The sequence below is a fragment of the Mobula hypostoma genome, chromosome 1 (genome assembly GCF_963921235.1).
Source record: "Mobula hypostoma chromosome 1, sMobHyp1.1, whole genome shotgun sequence".
NCBI classification, from domain to species: Eukaryota; Metazoa; Chordata; class Chondrichthyes; order Myliobatiformes; family Myliobatidae; genus Mobula; species Mobula hypostoma.
Window position 1 is genome coordinate 27,106,775 of NC_086097.1, and position 14,906 is coordinate 27,121,680.

General features: G+C 47.5%; 1 protein-coding gene across 1 annotated transcript in view; it reads right to left on the reverse strand.

Annotated features, from left to right (window-relative positions):
* Nucleotides 1-14,906, reverse strand: part of nrde2 (NRDE-2, necessary for RNA interference, domain containing) — a 79,719-nt gene continuing 64,813 nt past the window's right edge. Inside the window, exons 10-14 of the mRNA XM_063045062.1 lie at nucleotides 11,194-11,580; nucleotides 7,119-8,038; nucleotides 5,448-5,586; nucleotides 4,800-4,871; nucleotides 1-520 (exon numbers count right to left, since the gene is read on the reverse strand). Of these exons, the coding sequence (XP_062901132.1) occupies nucleotides 395-520; nucleotides 4,800-4,871; nucleotides 5,448-5,586; nucleotides 7,119-8,038; nucleotides 11,194-11,580 (1,644 nt within the window). The 3' untranslated portion in view covers nucleotides 1-394. The remainder of the gene's footprint in view (nucleotides 521-4,799; nucleotides 4,872-5,447; nucleotides 5,587-7,118; nucleotides 8,039-11,193; nucleotides 11,581-14,906) is intronic.

Sequence of the window (14,906 nt, forward strand, 5' to 3'; positions counted from 1 at the left end):
ACAATCTTACAAATGAACAATCTGATAACTTTGGATGAGATGATGGGCTGCCTGTCTGCTGGATGTTAAAGATTCCTTGGCACAGCTGGGAAGGCCAGGAAAGTTTATGGGGATGCTATCGGCATTCTTCCCTCAGCCTGCATCACCAGCGCCGGAGATGATCCATTTATTTCTCAGAGTGCTGGGAGGGAGAAACATTTCCGTGGGTAAACCCTCTGTCATTAATAGTAGTCTTGGCTACAGCTTGGCACTCAGCCAGGGTAGTACTGCCCTCTGATGGGGCTATGAGTGGAGGAACCGTCTGCCTCCATTTCTCAAACTTTGCTCCCCCCCCAGGTGTTTGGAGGCATCACAGGGAAGTGAAGGAAGCCACAGGAATCCAGCTTGTTCCTGATTAATCTTCCATGAGAATTTCCAGCTCCTCTAGGGGAACCCGGATCCGGATTTCCTTCTCGGTCATCAAGTCGATGATTTCTTGAAGCTGCTCTGGTAACAGTCTGACTGCGTCCAGATACAGGACCTGAGGAAGGAGAGTGGTACTTAGTGATTCCAAGATTCTAGGCTCCTCATTTCCTTACAACACAGGAAGTGGAAATGTGGCCTATCAAGTCTCTGCCAGCTCTCAGAGCGATCCCATTCCCCATTAACTTTCCCAATTCCCATCGACCCCCCCCCCCAAATTCTACCACCTACCCACACACTAGAGGCAAATTACAGTGGCCAGTTAACCTACCAATCTGCACGTCTTTGGGATGTGTGAGGAAATTGGAGCACCACACAGTCACAGGGAGAACATGCAACCTTCACACAGACAGCACCCAAGGTCAGGATCAAACTCGGGGTCACTGGAACTGTGAGGGTGCAGCCACCCTCTCTGTCCCTTTTCTTTCAAAGGGTGTCCTCGTCCCACTGACGGAAGATCGGAGTGGACTGATGCATCTTCCGTGGCACACCAATAACCTCGCACACAACACCAGTAAGACCAAAGAATAGAGTGTGGAGAACGCAGAACATAAAATGGAACCGCATTTCGGCCCTCAATGTTGTGCTGACCCTTTAACCTACTTGAAAGATCAATCTAATCATTCTCTCCTATATAGCCTCCATTTTTAGATCATCCTTATGCCTATCTAAGAGTTTCTTAAATATCCCTAATGTATGAGCCTCTACCACCTCCCCTGGCAGTGCATTCAATGCATCCACCACTCTCTGGGTAAAAAGCTTACCCCTGGCATCCCCCTAATACCTTCCTCCAATCACCTTCAAATTACAGCCCTTGTATTAGCCATTTCCACCCTGGAAAAATGTCAAACACACACCAGTCCTCACTGAAGGGTGAGCAGTGGAAATGGTGAAAAGCTTTAAGTCCTTGAGCATCAACATCTCAGAGAATCTACTCTGGGTTCAACACACTGACACAATTACAAGGAAGGCATGCTGGCAGCCTTCCTTAATTACGAGTTTGAGGAGATTTGATATGCCACCAAAGACTCCAGCAGATTTCTAGAGATGTCCCACAGAGAGCATTCCGCCCGACTGCATCACCTCTGGTGTGGAGGCTCCAATGCACAAGACCGAAGGAGGCTAGACTCAGCCTGCTCTATCATGGGCACAACTCTCCAAACCATCAAAGACATCTTCAAAGGGTGCTGCTTCAGGAAGGTGGAATCCATCACGAAGGACCCTCACCACTCAGGACATGCCCTCTTCTCATTGCTACCATTGGGGATGAGGGACAGGAGGCTGAAGACCTAGACACAACTATTCAGGAGCAGATTCCCCCTCTCTGCCTTCAGATTTCTGAATAGTCCATGAACACTACCTCATTATTCATAGTGTCAAGAAGCACTACAGCACAGAAACAGGCCCTTTGGCCCATCTACTCCATGCCAGATTGTAATTCTGCCTAGTTCCATTGAACTGCTTCTGGAGCATAACTCTCCATTCCCCTCACAGCCATGTACCTTTCCAAACTTCTCTTAAATATTATAATTGCAGCTATATAGGACCCTGGTCAGGCCACTCTTGGAGTACTGTGCTCAGTTCAGGTCGCCTCACTACAAGAAGGATGTGGAAACCATAGAAAGGATGCAGCGGAGATTTACAAGAATGTTGCCTGGATTGGGGAGCATGCCTTATGAGAATAGGTTGCGTGAACTTGGCTTTTTCTCCTTGGAGCGACGGAGGATGAGAGTTGACCTGATAGAGGTGTACAAGATAATGAGAGGCATTGATCATGTGGATAGTCAGAGGCTTTTCCCCAGGGCTGAAATGGCAGGCACACAAGGGCACTGTTTTAAGGTGCTTGGAAGTAGGTACAGAGGAGATGTCAGGGGTAAGTTTTTTTATGCAGAGAGTGGTGAGTGCGTGGAATGGGCTGCCAGCAGCGGTGGTGGAGGCGGAAACGATAGGGTCTTTTAAGAGACTCCTGGATAAGTACATGGAGCTTAGAAAAATAGAGGGCTATGGGTAAGCCTAGGTTGTTCTAAGGTAGGGACATGTTCGGCACAGCTTTGTGGGCCAAAGGGCCTGTATTGTGCTGTAGGTGTTCTATGTTTCTAATTGAATCCACATCCACCACTTCCATTAGCAGCTCATTCCACACTCTCACCAATCTCTGAGTGAAGACGTTCTTCTTTGAATAATTCACCTTTCACTCTTAACCTATGATCTCTAGTTCTAGTCCCACCCAAACTCAGTGGGAAAAGCCTGCTTGCATTTACCCTATCTATACTCCACATAATTTTGTACATCTCTATCAAATCTCTCATCATTGTCCTATGCTCCATAGAATGAAGTCCTAACGTATTAAAAGTTACAAAAATAAATCAATAGTGCAAAAGAAGAATAACAAGGACTGTTTGGAAATATGATAGCAGAGGGAAGAAGCAGTTCTTAAAACATTGAGTATAGGTTTTCAGGCTCCTGTACCTCCTACCTGATGGTAGTAACATGAAGAGGCCATGTCCCAGATGGTGAAGGGTGTCACTCTCCTCCCATCCGGTAGGCACTACAGGAGCCTCCGCTCCCGCACCAGCAGGCACAGGAAGAGCTTCTTCCCTGAGGCTGTGACACTGCTGAACCTCTCATCACAGCGCTAAGCAGTATTGCACCCATATTGTACTGTCTCAGTACTTTTATACTTGTGTGCTGTAGCACTTTTTCATTCGCAGTTATTTTGTAAATAGCACTATTCTTTGCATTTCTGGTCAGATGCTAAATGCATTTCATTGGCTTTGTATCTGTACTCAGCACAATGACAATAAAGTTGAATCTAATCTAATCTAATCGTGTGGTGACTCTAGTATCCAATGGCACAATACCATTTAAAGGGATAAAGGGATATCCATATAGAACAGAGATGATGTCAATTCCTTCAGCCAGAAGGCGGTGAATCTGTTGAATTCATTGCCACAGACAACTGTACAAGCTATGTCATTGGCTGTTTTTAAGGCAGTGATCAATAGATTGTTGATTGGAAAGGTGGTTCTGAGTAAAGGAGGGGAAATGGAGCAATGTCAAATAACATTACAGCACAGTACAGACCCTTTGGCCACTTTGTTGTGCTGACCCCTTAACCTACTCCAAGATTAATATAACTCGTCCCTTCCCACATAGCCTTCCATTTTTCTATCCCCCATGTGCCTATCTAAATGTTTTTGATGTTTCTACCTCAACTGCCACCCCTTGAGGGACCTAATTCTGCTAATGAACCTACCAGCCGGCAGTGTTTGGAACGTGGAAGCTAACTGCACTCAGAAGAAGACTACACAGTCACAGGGACAACGCGCAAACTGTAGACACTGCCCAGGGTCAGGAATGTGTCAGGCCAGAACACAGGTCTCTGGTGCAGTGAGGCAGCAGCTCTACCCAGAGCGTCACCAAGCTGCCCACTTTTGGCAAAAGGTGGTAGGCACCTTCATACGGCTCCCCGTGAAATAAACATTTCATCTAAAGTTACACATGGAAAAATCAGTGGGGCACTTGGCAGGTGGGAAGTGATATAGGGAGGTGGCAGGTGAAATGAGAATTGAGGACCAGGTGAGCTGCAATCCAGGCCAACTGGCTCCAGGTGACAGAATGCACAATGTCCAAATCTGAAGATGGTTCTGGGCAACCAGGTTGCTGGAGGTTAAAGCCCATGGACTCTGACCAAGGGGAGAGTGCCCAGTGCATTTGAAACTATAGTCAAGCACCTTCGGTCTGTTGGCCACAAAAGGCAGGATCTCCTGGATGCCAACCATTTCAATTCAACTTTCCATTCACTTTCTGACATGGCCTCCTCTACTCTCCTCCTCATGATGAGGCCAAACTCAGGTTAGAGGAGCAACAACTTCTGTCTGGGTAACCTCCAACCTGATGGCATGAACATCATTTTCTCTAACTTCCAGTAACTCCACCCCCCCGCTCTCATTTTCCATTCCCCATTTTGGTTCCTCTATTACCCCATTCACCTGCCCATCACCTCCCTCTGGTGCCTCTCTTTTCCTTTCTCCTCTACTATTAGATTCCTCCACTTCCAGCACTTCTCCTCTTCCACCTCTCACCTCCTAGCTTCTTACTTCATTACCCCTCACCTGTCCACCCTCTTCCCACCTTCCCCCTCACCTGGTTTCACCTAACACCTGCCACTTTGTACTCCTCTCCCTGCCCCTGCCTCCTGCCCCTTCTTTTCCAATGGCCCGAGAAAACAAAAGTTCATTTCTTTCCATACATGCTGCCTGACCTGCTGAGTTCCTCCAGCGTTTTGTGTGTGTTGATCTAATAGTTGAAGCAGGGAGCCTCACTTGCTGGCTTACCTTTGCCCACGGGCAATGCTGGAGTGCCCTGTAGAACACACCTTTCGTCCTCTCCCCATTCCCTCGCTGTGACTACATTGTTGGAGGATGGAAAGAAATGGCACATTAGTACTGGAACTCAGCAGTGACGGGAACGTCCCAGTGGCAAACCGGGACTGAAAGGGACAGCACAGTAACAGCACCGAGCACCTAATCATTTGACTACAGGTTATCAGTTAGGCCACTGGTGTCGTAAGCCTCCCTGTGGAATGGATAATGCTGCGGGGAGGGGCAAATGGAAAGGGGCGGGGAGGCCAGGGGCTGGAGGGTGGGGCAGGAAGAGGGGCGAAGGGTGAGAGGGTGAGGGAATGGGAGGGGAAGGGAAGGAGGAGGGTAGGAAGAAGAGGTGAGGAGAAGGGTAGGAGGAGGCCAGGAAGGTGGGGGGGCACAGGGTTGAGGAGTGTCCTCTCAAACTCTTTCGAGGAGCAATCAAGTGAGTCCTACTCCCATCTAACCCACCAGGGAACTGGAGCTGGAAGACTGTGGCAAGTGAAGGATAGATGGGTGGAGTCCAAAAGGAGAGAGAGAATAAAGGGGGGAAAGGAGGGAGGAAGGTGGGGCTGTGGCATGTGGGTGATAATGATGGTGATAATCCCAGGTTGCTTCTACCGTAAATTGCAGGAACATCCTCCAGAGCAGAACACAGTGCACACCGGCCTCAGACTGGACCGCATGCTCAAACAGTGCTCCGATCCGATTGACCAGGCCCGTCTCCGGCAGCGTGCTGTGCACGATCCCAACACTCGCCCTGAGGAGGAGGAGAGGGGAGAAAAAAAATTAGCATCGTATCCATCCTTATATTGTCCCAAAGTTCTTCCCATCCAACTAGGTACCTCTCAAGACATGCTCTCTAATTGAGACAGCATCCTGTGCACTCTAAAGCTTCCACGTCTGTAACGAAGCGTCCAGAACTGAGGTATTTCTAACACCCTCCATAGGTCAGTTCAGCACAGGAACAGGTCCTTTGGCCCACAATATCTGTGATTGGCATGATGCCAAATTAAATTAATCCCTTCTGCCTACACATGATCCATATCCTTCCATATTCATATGCTTATCTAAAAGTCTTCTAAATGCCACTTCTTCCATCTCCAGCACTGGCGGCCAGTTCCAGGCAGCCACCACTCTCTGTGCGAAAACTTGTCCCACATGTCTCCTTTAAATTTGACCCCTCACCTAAAAGCTAATGCCCTCAGGTATCTGACATACCTACCCAACAGCTGTAGTAATGTTCAATTGTCACGGAGATTTACCAGGGCATTTCTTAACTTGGAGATCATGTCTCACGAGGAGAGGTTGAGTGAGGCTTTTCTCTTTGGACTGAAGGAGGATGAGAAGTGACTTGATAGAGGTGTACAAGGTGATAAGAGGCACAGACAGAGTGAACAGTCAGATATTTTCCTCGGGTGGCAATGGCTAATACGAAGAGGAGTAACTTTAAGGTGACTGCAAGTATGGGGGTGATATCAGAGGTAAGATCTTTTTCACACAAAGTAGTGGGTGCATGGAACATGTTGCCAAGGACGACGGTAGAGGGACATTTTAGAGACTGTTAGATGGGATGTGCATGAAATTAAAAAAGTGAGGGCTGTAAAGGGGGGAAGACTTACATTGATATTTGAGGTTAGAAGGTCAGCACAATATTGGGGGCCAAAGGGACTTTACTGTGCTGTAGTGTTCTACACTCAGCAACCACTTTGTTAGGTATACCTGCTCATTAATACAGATATCTAAACAGCCAATCATGTGGTAGCAACTCAATGCATAAAAGCATGCAGACATGGTCAAGAGGTTCAGTTGATGTTCAGACCGAACATCAGAATGGGGAAGGAATGTGATCTAAGTGACTTTGACCGTGGAATGATTGTGGTGCCAGATGGGGTGGTTTGAGTATTTCAGAAACTGCTGCTCTCCTGGGATTTCCACGCACAACAGTCTCTACATTTTACAGAGAATGGTGCAATGAACAGAAAACGTTCCGAGAGCAGCAGTTCTGTGGGTGAAAATGTGTTGTTAATGAGAGAGGTCAGGGGAGAATGGGCAGACTGGTTCAAGCTGACAGGATGGCAACAGTAACTCAAATAACCACACGTTACAACAGTGGTGTGCAGAAGAGCATCTCTGAATGCACAACACATTGAACCTTGAAGTGGATGGGCTACAGAGCAGAAGACAATGAATAGGTATGGGGGGGTATCATAATAAAATGGCTACTGAGGATATGTTATACCTTGAATATTCTATATTCCATCTTCTATGAGAGTTGAGGACTATTCTCACCTCTGGATAGTGTCAACCCGTTCCTTCCTCTGCTCTTCGGCGTGGATTGCGAATAACCAGGGTAACACAATGTCTTTTGTGGCCCTGGTCAGGCGGTCGAAGAACTTGCGGGCTCTGCTGCCACTATGTGACCTGTTTTCCACCTGCACGTAGAACCTCCAGAGATCAGGGTTGCTGGGAAACTGCTGCAAAGCGCCAGCAAGTGTTTCGCAAAGGGGATGCAAGGGATAGATGCCAGCCTTCATGTGGAACCTCAGCAGCGCCACGTGCAGTGTGGCCAGGCGTTCAGAGGCGGAAGCCCCGGCGCTGGCGAGTTTCACTTCAGTCGATGGGCAGAGGCTGACAAGCCTTTCAGAAGCCTGCCTGTACAGTGTGTCGGCAGCCTGAATTCCCACCGTCAGGTACTGGAAGAGAGCAAAGCAAGCTACCAGGGTTACTAGGTGGGAAGCTCCCTCTGGTCTTTCCCAAGCACCCTGTGGGGGAAATTCACTGGATAAGCAGTGCTGATAAGCATGTTCGTAACTCTTCCGGGCTTTCAACACACTCACTGGCGGCACCTCCCCGCAGTAAGGCGAGTAGCCGCTCCCCTGGGCAAACCGAGTCAGGATGTAGAGCGGGCGGCATGACGCTACTCCTTCCAGGCCCCCCATTAACTCCAGCTCCAGCGAGGCGTAGAGGAGGCAGAGGTCACACAGAGGGGAGCTGCTCAGGCCCTGAGCAGCCGCCATCGTGAGGGCGGTGTCAAAGACCCTTCGCGAGTCCTCCACGTTGCCCAGCAGCCACTCCAAGTGGGCATACTCTTTCCAGAGGGCCAAATCGTTCCGGTTCTCTGCTTCCTTTAGAAGGCTTTTTGCCAGTTTCTTGCTCCTCTTCCCCTGAGATTTCAGCCTCTTGTTCCCAAGCTGCAGATTCTGTAGCACCTGGGGAGGGAGGGTGATGGATTAGCTCACAGACTGGACACAACCAACACAAATCCCAGGCACAAGATCATCCCCCACTGGATCCCAGGCGGTATCACTAAATGACGGGGGATTGCAGAGATTTCAAACTCGGGGTCCTGATGAAGGGTCTCGGACTAAAAAAATTTACTCTTTATTCTCCTCCATCAATGCTGCCTGGCTTGCTGAGTTCCACTAGCATTTTGTATGTGTTGCTCAAACCTAGGAGTATTGGTTTACTGTTGTCACATATACCAAGATCCGGTGAAAAACTTGTCTTGCATGCTGTTCCTACAGATCAAATCATTGCACAGTGCACTGGGGTAGGACCCAGTAAAACAATAACAGAATGCAGAATGAAGTGTAACAGCTACAGAGACAGTAAACAGTAAAGTGCGCGATCAGAACGGGGTAGATTGTGAGGCCAAGAGTCCATCTGATTGTACAAGAGGGCCATTCAAGCATCTGATAACAGTGGGACAGGAGCTGACATCAAGCCTGGTGGTACGTGCTTTCAGGCCTTTGTATCTTCCGCCCGATTGTAGGGGAGAGAAGAGGGAATGTTCCAGGTGAATGGAGTCTTTGGTTCTACTGACTGCTTTCCTGAGGCAGTGAGAAATACTGAGAGTACATGGAGTGAGGGCTGGTTCCTGTGATGTGCCAAGCTGTGTCCACAACTCTGCAGTTTCTCATGGTCGTGTTCAGAGCCGTTGCCGCACCAAGCTGGGGGTGGTGAGGGGGGAGATCACAGTCTTCAGACCATTTAAAATGGATAGGGTGGGGGGGTGGGGATACATGGGGAAGCCATTAATTAAGATCTGGATCTGAATTCACTGCAAGGTTGACAAAATGGAATCAATGCCTTCAAAGCTGAATTTGATAGGCACTTAGGAGAGAAAAGGTCAGGAGGGCATTAGTGAAGGATAGTGATAGGAGGAAATATTCTGATGGTATTGTTCTACTGAGAGCTAGAAAAAAAAAGTGGGCCAAATGGCTTCTTCCTGTCTCCTAACAACTCTATGACTGCAATGGACTCACCGCTCTGATCCGATGAAAAACTGGGGTGAGCATTAAGAAGCACTCTCAGAACTGAGGCAAGTGGATCTCGTCTGAGGCACTAACAAGATAATTTACCTTTGGACCCCAGATAGTAATATTACAGGACAGGAGAATGCAGATATATCAAACCTGGGATCTCTAGATTTATGTGGCACCAACTGTGTGTCAGTGGAAGACCAGTCTTTGCACAGGAAAGTCCCATCAAAAACATGATCGGGAAAGCTGGACTGGTGAAATAGGAACAGAAAATGCAGGGGACGCTCAGCAGGTCAGGTAGCAAATGGGAAAAGGGAAACGGCTAACACGTCAGGCGTGATACAATACCTCTCTCACAGAGTGGTGGCTGCCTGTGAGGGTGCTGGAAGCAGACACAATATTGGTGTTTAAGTGGCATTTAGACAGGCACATGAATATCTAGACACAGGGAGGGATACGGATCAAGTACAGGCAGGGAGAATTAGTTAGATAGTTAGTTTGTCATACTTTATTGAAGCCGAGGGAAATTGGTTTTCGTTACAGTTGCACCTTAAATAATTAAATAGTGATACAACCATAAATAATTAAATAGTAATATGTAAATTATGCCAGTAAATTATGAAATAGGTCCACGACCAGCCTATTGGCTCAGGGTGTCTGACCCTCCAAGGGAGGAGTTGTAAAGTTTGATGGCCATAGGCAGGAATGACTTCCTATGACGCTCTGTGTTGCATCTCGGTGGAGTGAGTCTCTGGCTGATTGTACTCCTGTGCCAAACCAGTACATTATGTAGTGGATGGGAGACATTGTCCAAGATGGCTTGCAACTCGGACAGCATCCTCTTTTCAGACACCACCGTGAGACAGTCCAGTTCCATCCCCACAACATCACTGTTATTAGTTTAATTTGGCGCTGTGGACAGCGTAGTTATCGTGAGCTGTTACTGTTACTGTACTGTTCTATTAGCTAGGGATTCTGGGAGTGTTGGGAGAGCCGATGCAGCAACTTCAGAATCAGATTTAGTGTCACTGACATACAGTATGCCATGAAATGTGTTGTTTTGTGGCAGCAGTACAGTATATACTATAAATCACAATTATATACATATTAAAAAATTAAATAAGTAGTGCAAAAATAGTGAGGTAGTGTTCACAGACTGTTCCAAAATCTGACAGTGCAGGGGAGGAAGCTGTTCCTCGAGCATCCAGCGTGTGTCTTCAGGAACAGCTTCTTTCCCCTTCAGGAGGGGAGAAACAAACATCAAACAGAAGGAAAAGGCCCAAAACCTCAGCACTGAAAAGCCACTGCCTCACAGTGCCAGCAACCCTGACCCACTGTCTGTGTGGAAGTTTTATCTATTTGTTTCTTACTGGGAGATTCAGTACAGTAACAGGTCCTTCTGGCCCATCCAGCTCTCACTGCAGAACTACACCCATGTGACCAGTGACCCCACTATATCTTCTGGCATGTGGGAGGAAACTGGGACGTCCAGAGGAAACCCACACAGTCACAGAGGGAACGTACAAAGTCCTCACACATATCTGCAGAACTGAACCTGGGTCGCTGGCGCAGTGATAGCGTAATACTAACCACTATGCTACCATACCACCACGCTCTTCCTGTGGCGGTTCTTCCCAGCACCCCTGGGTGCTCTAGTTTCCTCCCACATCCCAACAACATGTGGATTGCCGGGTCAGTTGGCTGCTGTAAATTGCCCCCAGTGAGAGGTGGGAGGGGTGGGGAATCACTCCTGGGTTTGTAAGGGGAGTTGATTACAGTGTGTAGTAGTTTAGCAGTTAGTATAATTCTATTATAGTGCCAGAGAGCCAGGTTCAATTCCACTGCTGGCTGTAAGGAGTGTGTATGTTCTCTTTATGAACATGTAGATTTCCTCCATTTGCTCCAGTTTCCTCCCACATTCCAGATTTGTTTGGGGTTAGAAACTTAATTGGTCACATTGGGCTGGAAGAGCCTGCTATTGTGCTGTATCTCTAAATAAAAATTAAATAAATGGGATTGCTCTGTGATCCTGACAGACTTGATGGGCCAACATACCTGCTTATACACGATAAGGAAACATATTCCCATGTTCCTGATCCTACCTTGGACTTCTCGTACAGCAGCCAGCTCCGTATCAACTCTGACCGCTCTTGCCCGGAAAAGTGAGGCAGTGCTTGCTGAAACACAATCCGGATGAAGTCCTCTCCGGCCCTGCAGTGCCCAGCCGCCCTTTTCCGCCTGGGCTTGGCAGCCATAAATCCGACACAGCCGACCCCAGAGGCCGGCGGATCCGAGCAGTCCAGAAGCCTCTTGCCATCCAATCCACTGCTGAAAAGGGCTGGCTCATCCAGCGCCAGGTTCAGGCAGGAGCAGGGGAGAGCTCCCCCAGCCGGAACGCCCAGGAACTGCAAAAAAGAGGCCATGAGCTGGAATTTCAGCTCTGGCTTGGAGATCCTGAGCATCGAGGAACCAATGTCATCGAACAGCACCTGATAAATAGAAAGAAAACTGTTGGTGACTTCGGACTCTAGCAAACTTCTACAAATGTACTGTGGAGAGTATTCTGACCATCATTAGCAACTCTACAGTTAGCATAGTGTCAACATTCAGGTTCCCGGGCATCATTATTTCACAGAACCTCATGTGGGGGAACCATATTTCCTTCATTCATAAAAAGTCTCAGCAGAGGATGCATTTCTTGTGACAGCTGGTGAAATTCCACTGGTCCTGGAACATACTGGTGCAATTCTACACTGCCATCATAGGGAGCATCCTCACATCAGCCACAGCATACAGAAACTACAGCCACTCTCAGGTCAGCAGGAAAGATCATTGGCTGCAGTCCACCGTCACTGCAGGACCTGTATGTGTCCAGGATGAGGAAGTGGCAGGAAAATTACGGCAGATGCTACCTACCCTGCAAGCTGCTTTTTGCAAAAGCTCCCTTCTGCGAAGTGCTATAAGGCTATTAAAACAAAAACTTTACACCATCTTAGAAGTTTCTTCCCCAAGGTATCTGATCAACCATTCTAGTTAGTCCCCACCTCTCTATCACCCAGTCACTGCACTGTAAGCACTTTAAACTACTTTTTATAATGCTGTTTACATACTGGCATTTATCTATTTGTGCACATCTTATTCCATTTCTGTGCTCCCAACTTCATTTTTATAGAATTACTTATACAGTATAATTTTTGAATGTTGACGTTTTTGTCCCACGTCACACCAACACAACAAAGTGATTTCCTAATACGTCTCAATGTATATGGCGAGTAGAGATGCTCTTTGATCCTGGTATGAAAGCACCAGTGCACAGGATCGCAGGAGGCTGCAGAGAGTTGTAAACTCAACCAGCTCCACCACAGGCACAAGCCTCCCCACGATTCAAAATGTGAAGGCAGCATCCATCATTAAAAACCCTCACCATGGGGGATATGCCCTTCTCTCGTCACTGCTGTCACGAAGGTTGTACTGGAGCCTGAAGACCTGCACTCAGTGTTTTGAGAACAGCTTTTCCCCTCTACTATCAGATATCTGAATGGTCCGTGAACACTATCACGCTATTCCTCTTTTGCACTTTTTAAAAAAATCACTGACAATCAACACTGACACACCTCAAGAACATAGAACATAGAATAGTACAGCACAGCACAGCACAGGCCCTTCAGCCCACAATGTTGTGCTGACCCTCAAACCCTGCCTCCCATATAACCCCCCACCTTAAATTCCTCCATATACCTGCCTAGCAGTTAAATTTCACTAGTGTATCTGCCTCCACCACTGACTCAGGCAGTGCATTCCACGCACCAACCACTCTCTGAGTAAAAAACCTTCCTCTAATATCCCCCTTGAACTTCCCATCCCTTACCTTAAAGCCATGTCCTCTTGTATTGAGCAGTGGTGCCCTGGGGAAGAGGCGCTGGCTATCCACTCTATCTATTCCTCTTATTATCTTGTACACCTCTATCATGTCTCCTCTCATCCTCCTTCTCTCCAAAGAGTAAAGCCCTAGCACCCTTAATCTCTGATCATAATGCATACTTTCTAAACCAGGCAGCATCCTGGTAAATTTCCTCTGTACCTTTTCCAATGCTTCCACATCCTTCCTATAGTGAGGCGACCAGAACTGGACACAGTACTCCATGTGTGGCCTAACCAGAGTTTTATAGAGCTGCATCATTACATCGCGACTCTTAAGCTCTATCCCTCGACTTATGAAAGCTAACACCCCATAAGCTTTCTTAACTACCCTATCCACCTGTGAGGCAACTTTCAGGGATCTGTGGACATGTACCCCCAGATCCCTCTGCTCCTCCACACTACCAAGTATCCTGCCATTTACTTCGTACTCTGCCTTGGAGTTTGTCCTTCCAAAGTGTACCACCTCACACTTCTCCGGGTTGAACTCCATCTGCCACTTCTCAGCCCACTTCTCTCTGCAATCTTTGACAATCCTCTACACTATCTACAACACCACCAACCTTTGTGTCGTCTGAAAACTTGCCAACCCAGCCTTCTACCCCCACATCCAGGTCGTTTATAAAAATCACGAAAAGTAGAGGTCCCAGAACAGATCCTTGTGGGACACCACTAGTCACAATCCTCCAATCTGAATGTACTCCCTCCACCACCACCCTCTGCCTTCTGCAGGCAAGCCAATTCTGAATCCACCTGGCCAAACTTCCCTGGATCTCATGCCTTCTGACTTTCTGAATAAGTCTATCATGTGGAACATTATCAAATATCTTACTAAAATCCATATAGATCACATCCACTGCACTACACTTATCTATATGCCTGGTCACCTCCTCAAAGAACTCTATCAGGCTTGTTAGACACAATCTGCCTTTCACAAAGCCATGCTGATTGTCCCTGATCAGACCATGATTCTCTAAATGCTTATAGATCCTATCCCTAAGAATCTTTTCCAACAGCTTTCCCAACACAGACGTAAGACTCACTGGTGTATAATTACCCGGACTATCCCTACCACCTTTTTTGAACAAGGGGGCAACATTTGCCTCCCTCCAATCCTCCGGTACCATTCCCGTGGACAACGAGGACATAAAGATCCTAACCAGAGGTTCAGCAATCTCCTCCCTCGCCTCGTGGAGCAACCTGGGGAATATTCCGTCAGGCCCCGGGGACTTATTTGTCCTAATGTATTTTAACAACTCCAACACCTCCTCTCCCTTAATATCAACATGCTCCAGAACATCAACCTCACTCACATTGTCCTCACCATCATCAAGTTCCCTCTCATTGGTGAATACCAAAGAGAAGTATTCATTGAGGACCTCGCTCACTTCCACAGCCTCCAGGCACATCTTCCCATCATTATCTCTAATTGGTCTTACCTTCACTCCTGTCATCCTTTTTTTCTTCACATAATTGAAGAATGCCTTGGGGTTTTCCTTTACCCTACTCACCAAGGCCTTCTCATGCCCCCTTCTTGCTCTTCTCAGCCCCTTCTTAAGCTCCTTTCTTGCTTCCCTATATTCCTCAATAAACCCATCTGATCCTTGCTTCCTAAACCTCATGTATGCTGCCTTCTTCAACCTGACTAGATTTTCCACCTCACTTGTCACCCATGGTTCCTTCACCCTACCATTCTTTATCTTCCTCACCGGGACAAATTTATCCCTTACATCCCTCAAGAGATCTCGAAACATCGACCACATGTCCATAGTACATTCCCCTGCAAAAACATCACCCCAATTCACACGCACAAGTTCTAGCCTTGCAGCCTCATAATTTGCCCTTCCCCAATTAAAAATTTTCCTGTCCTCTCTGATTCTATCCTTTTCCATGATAA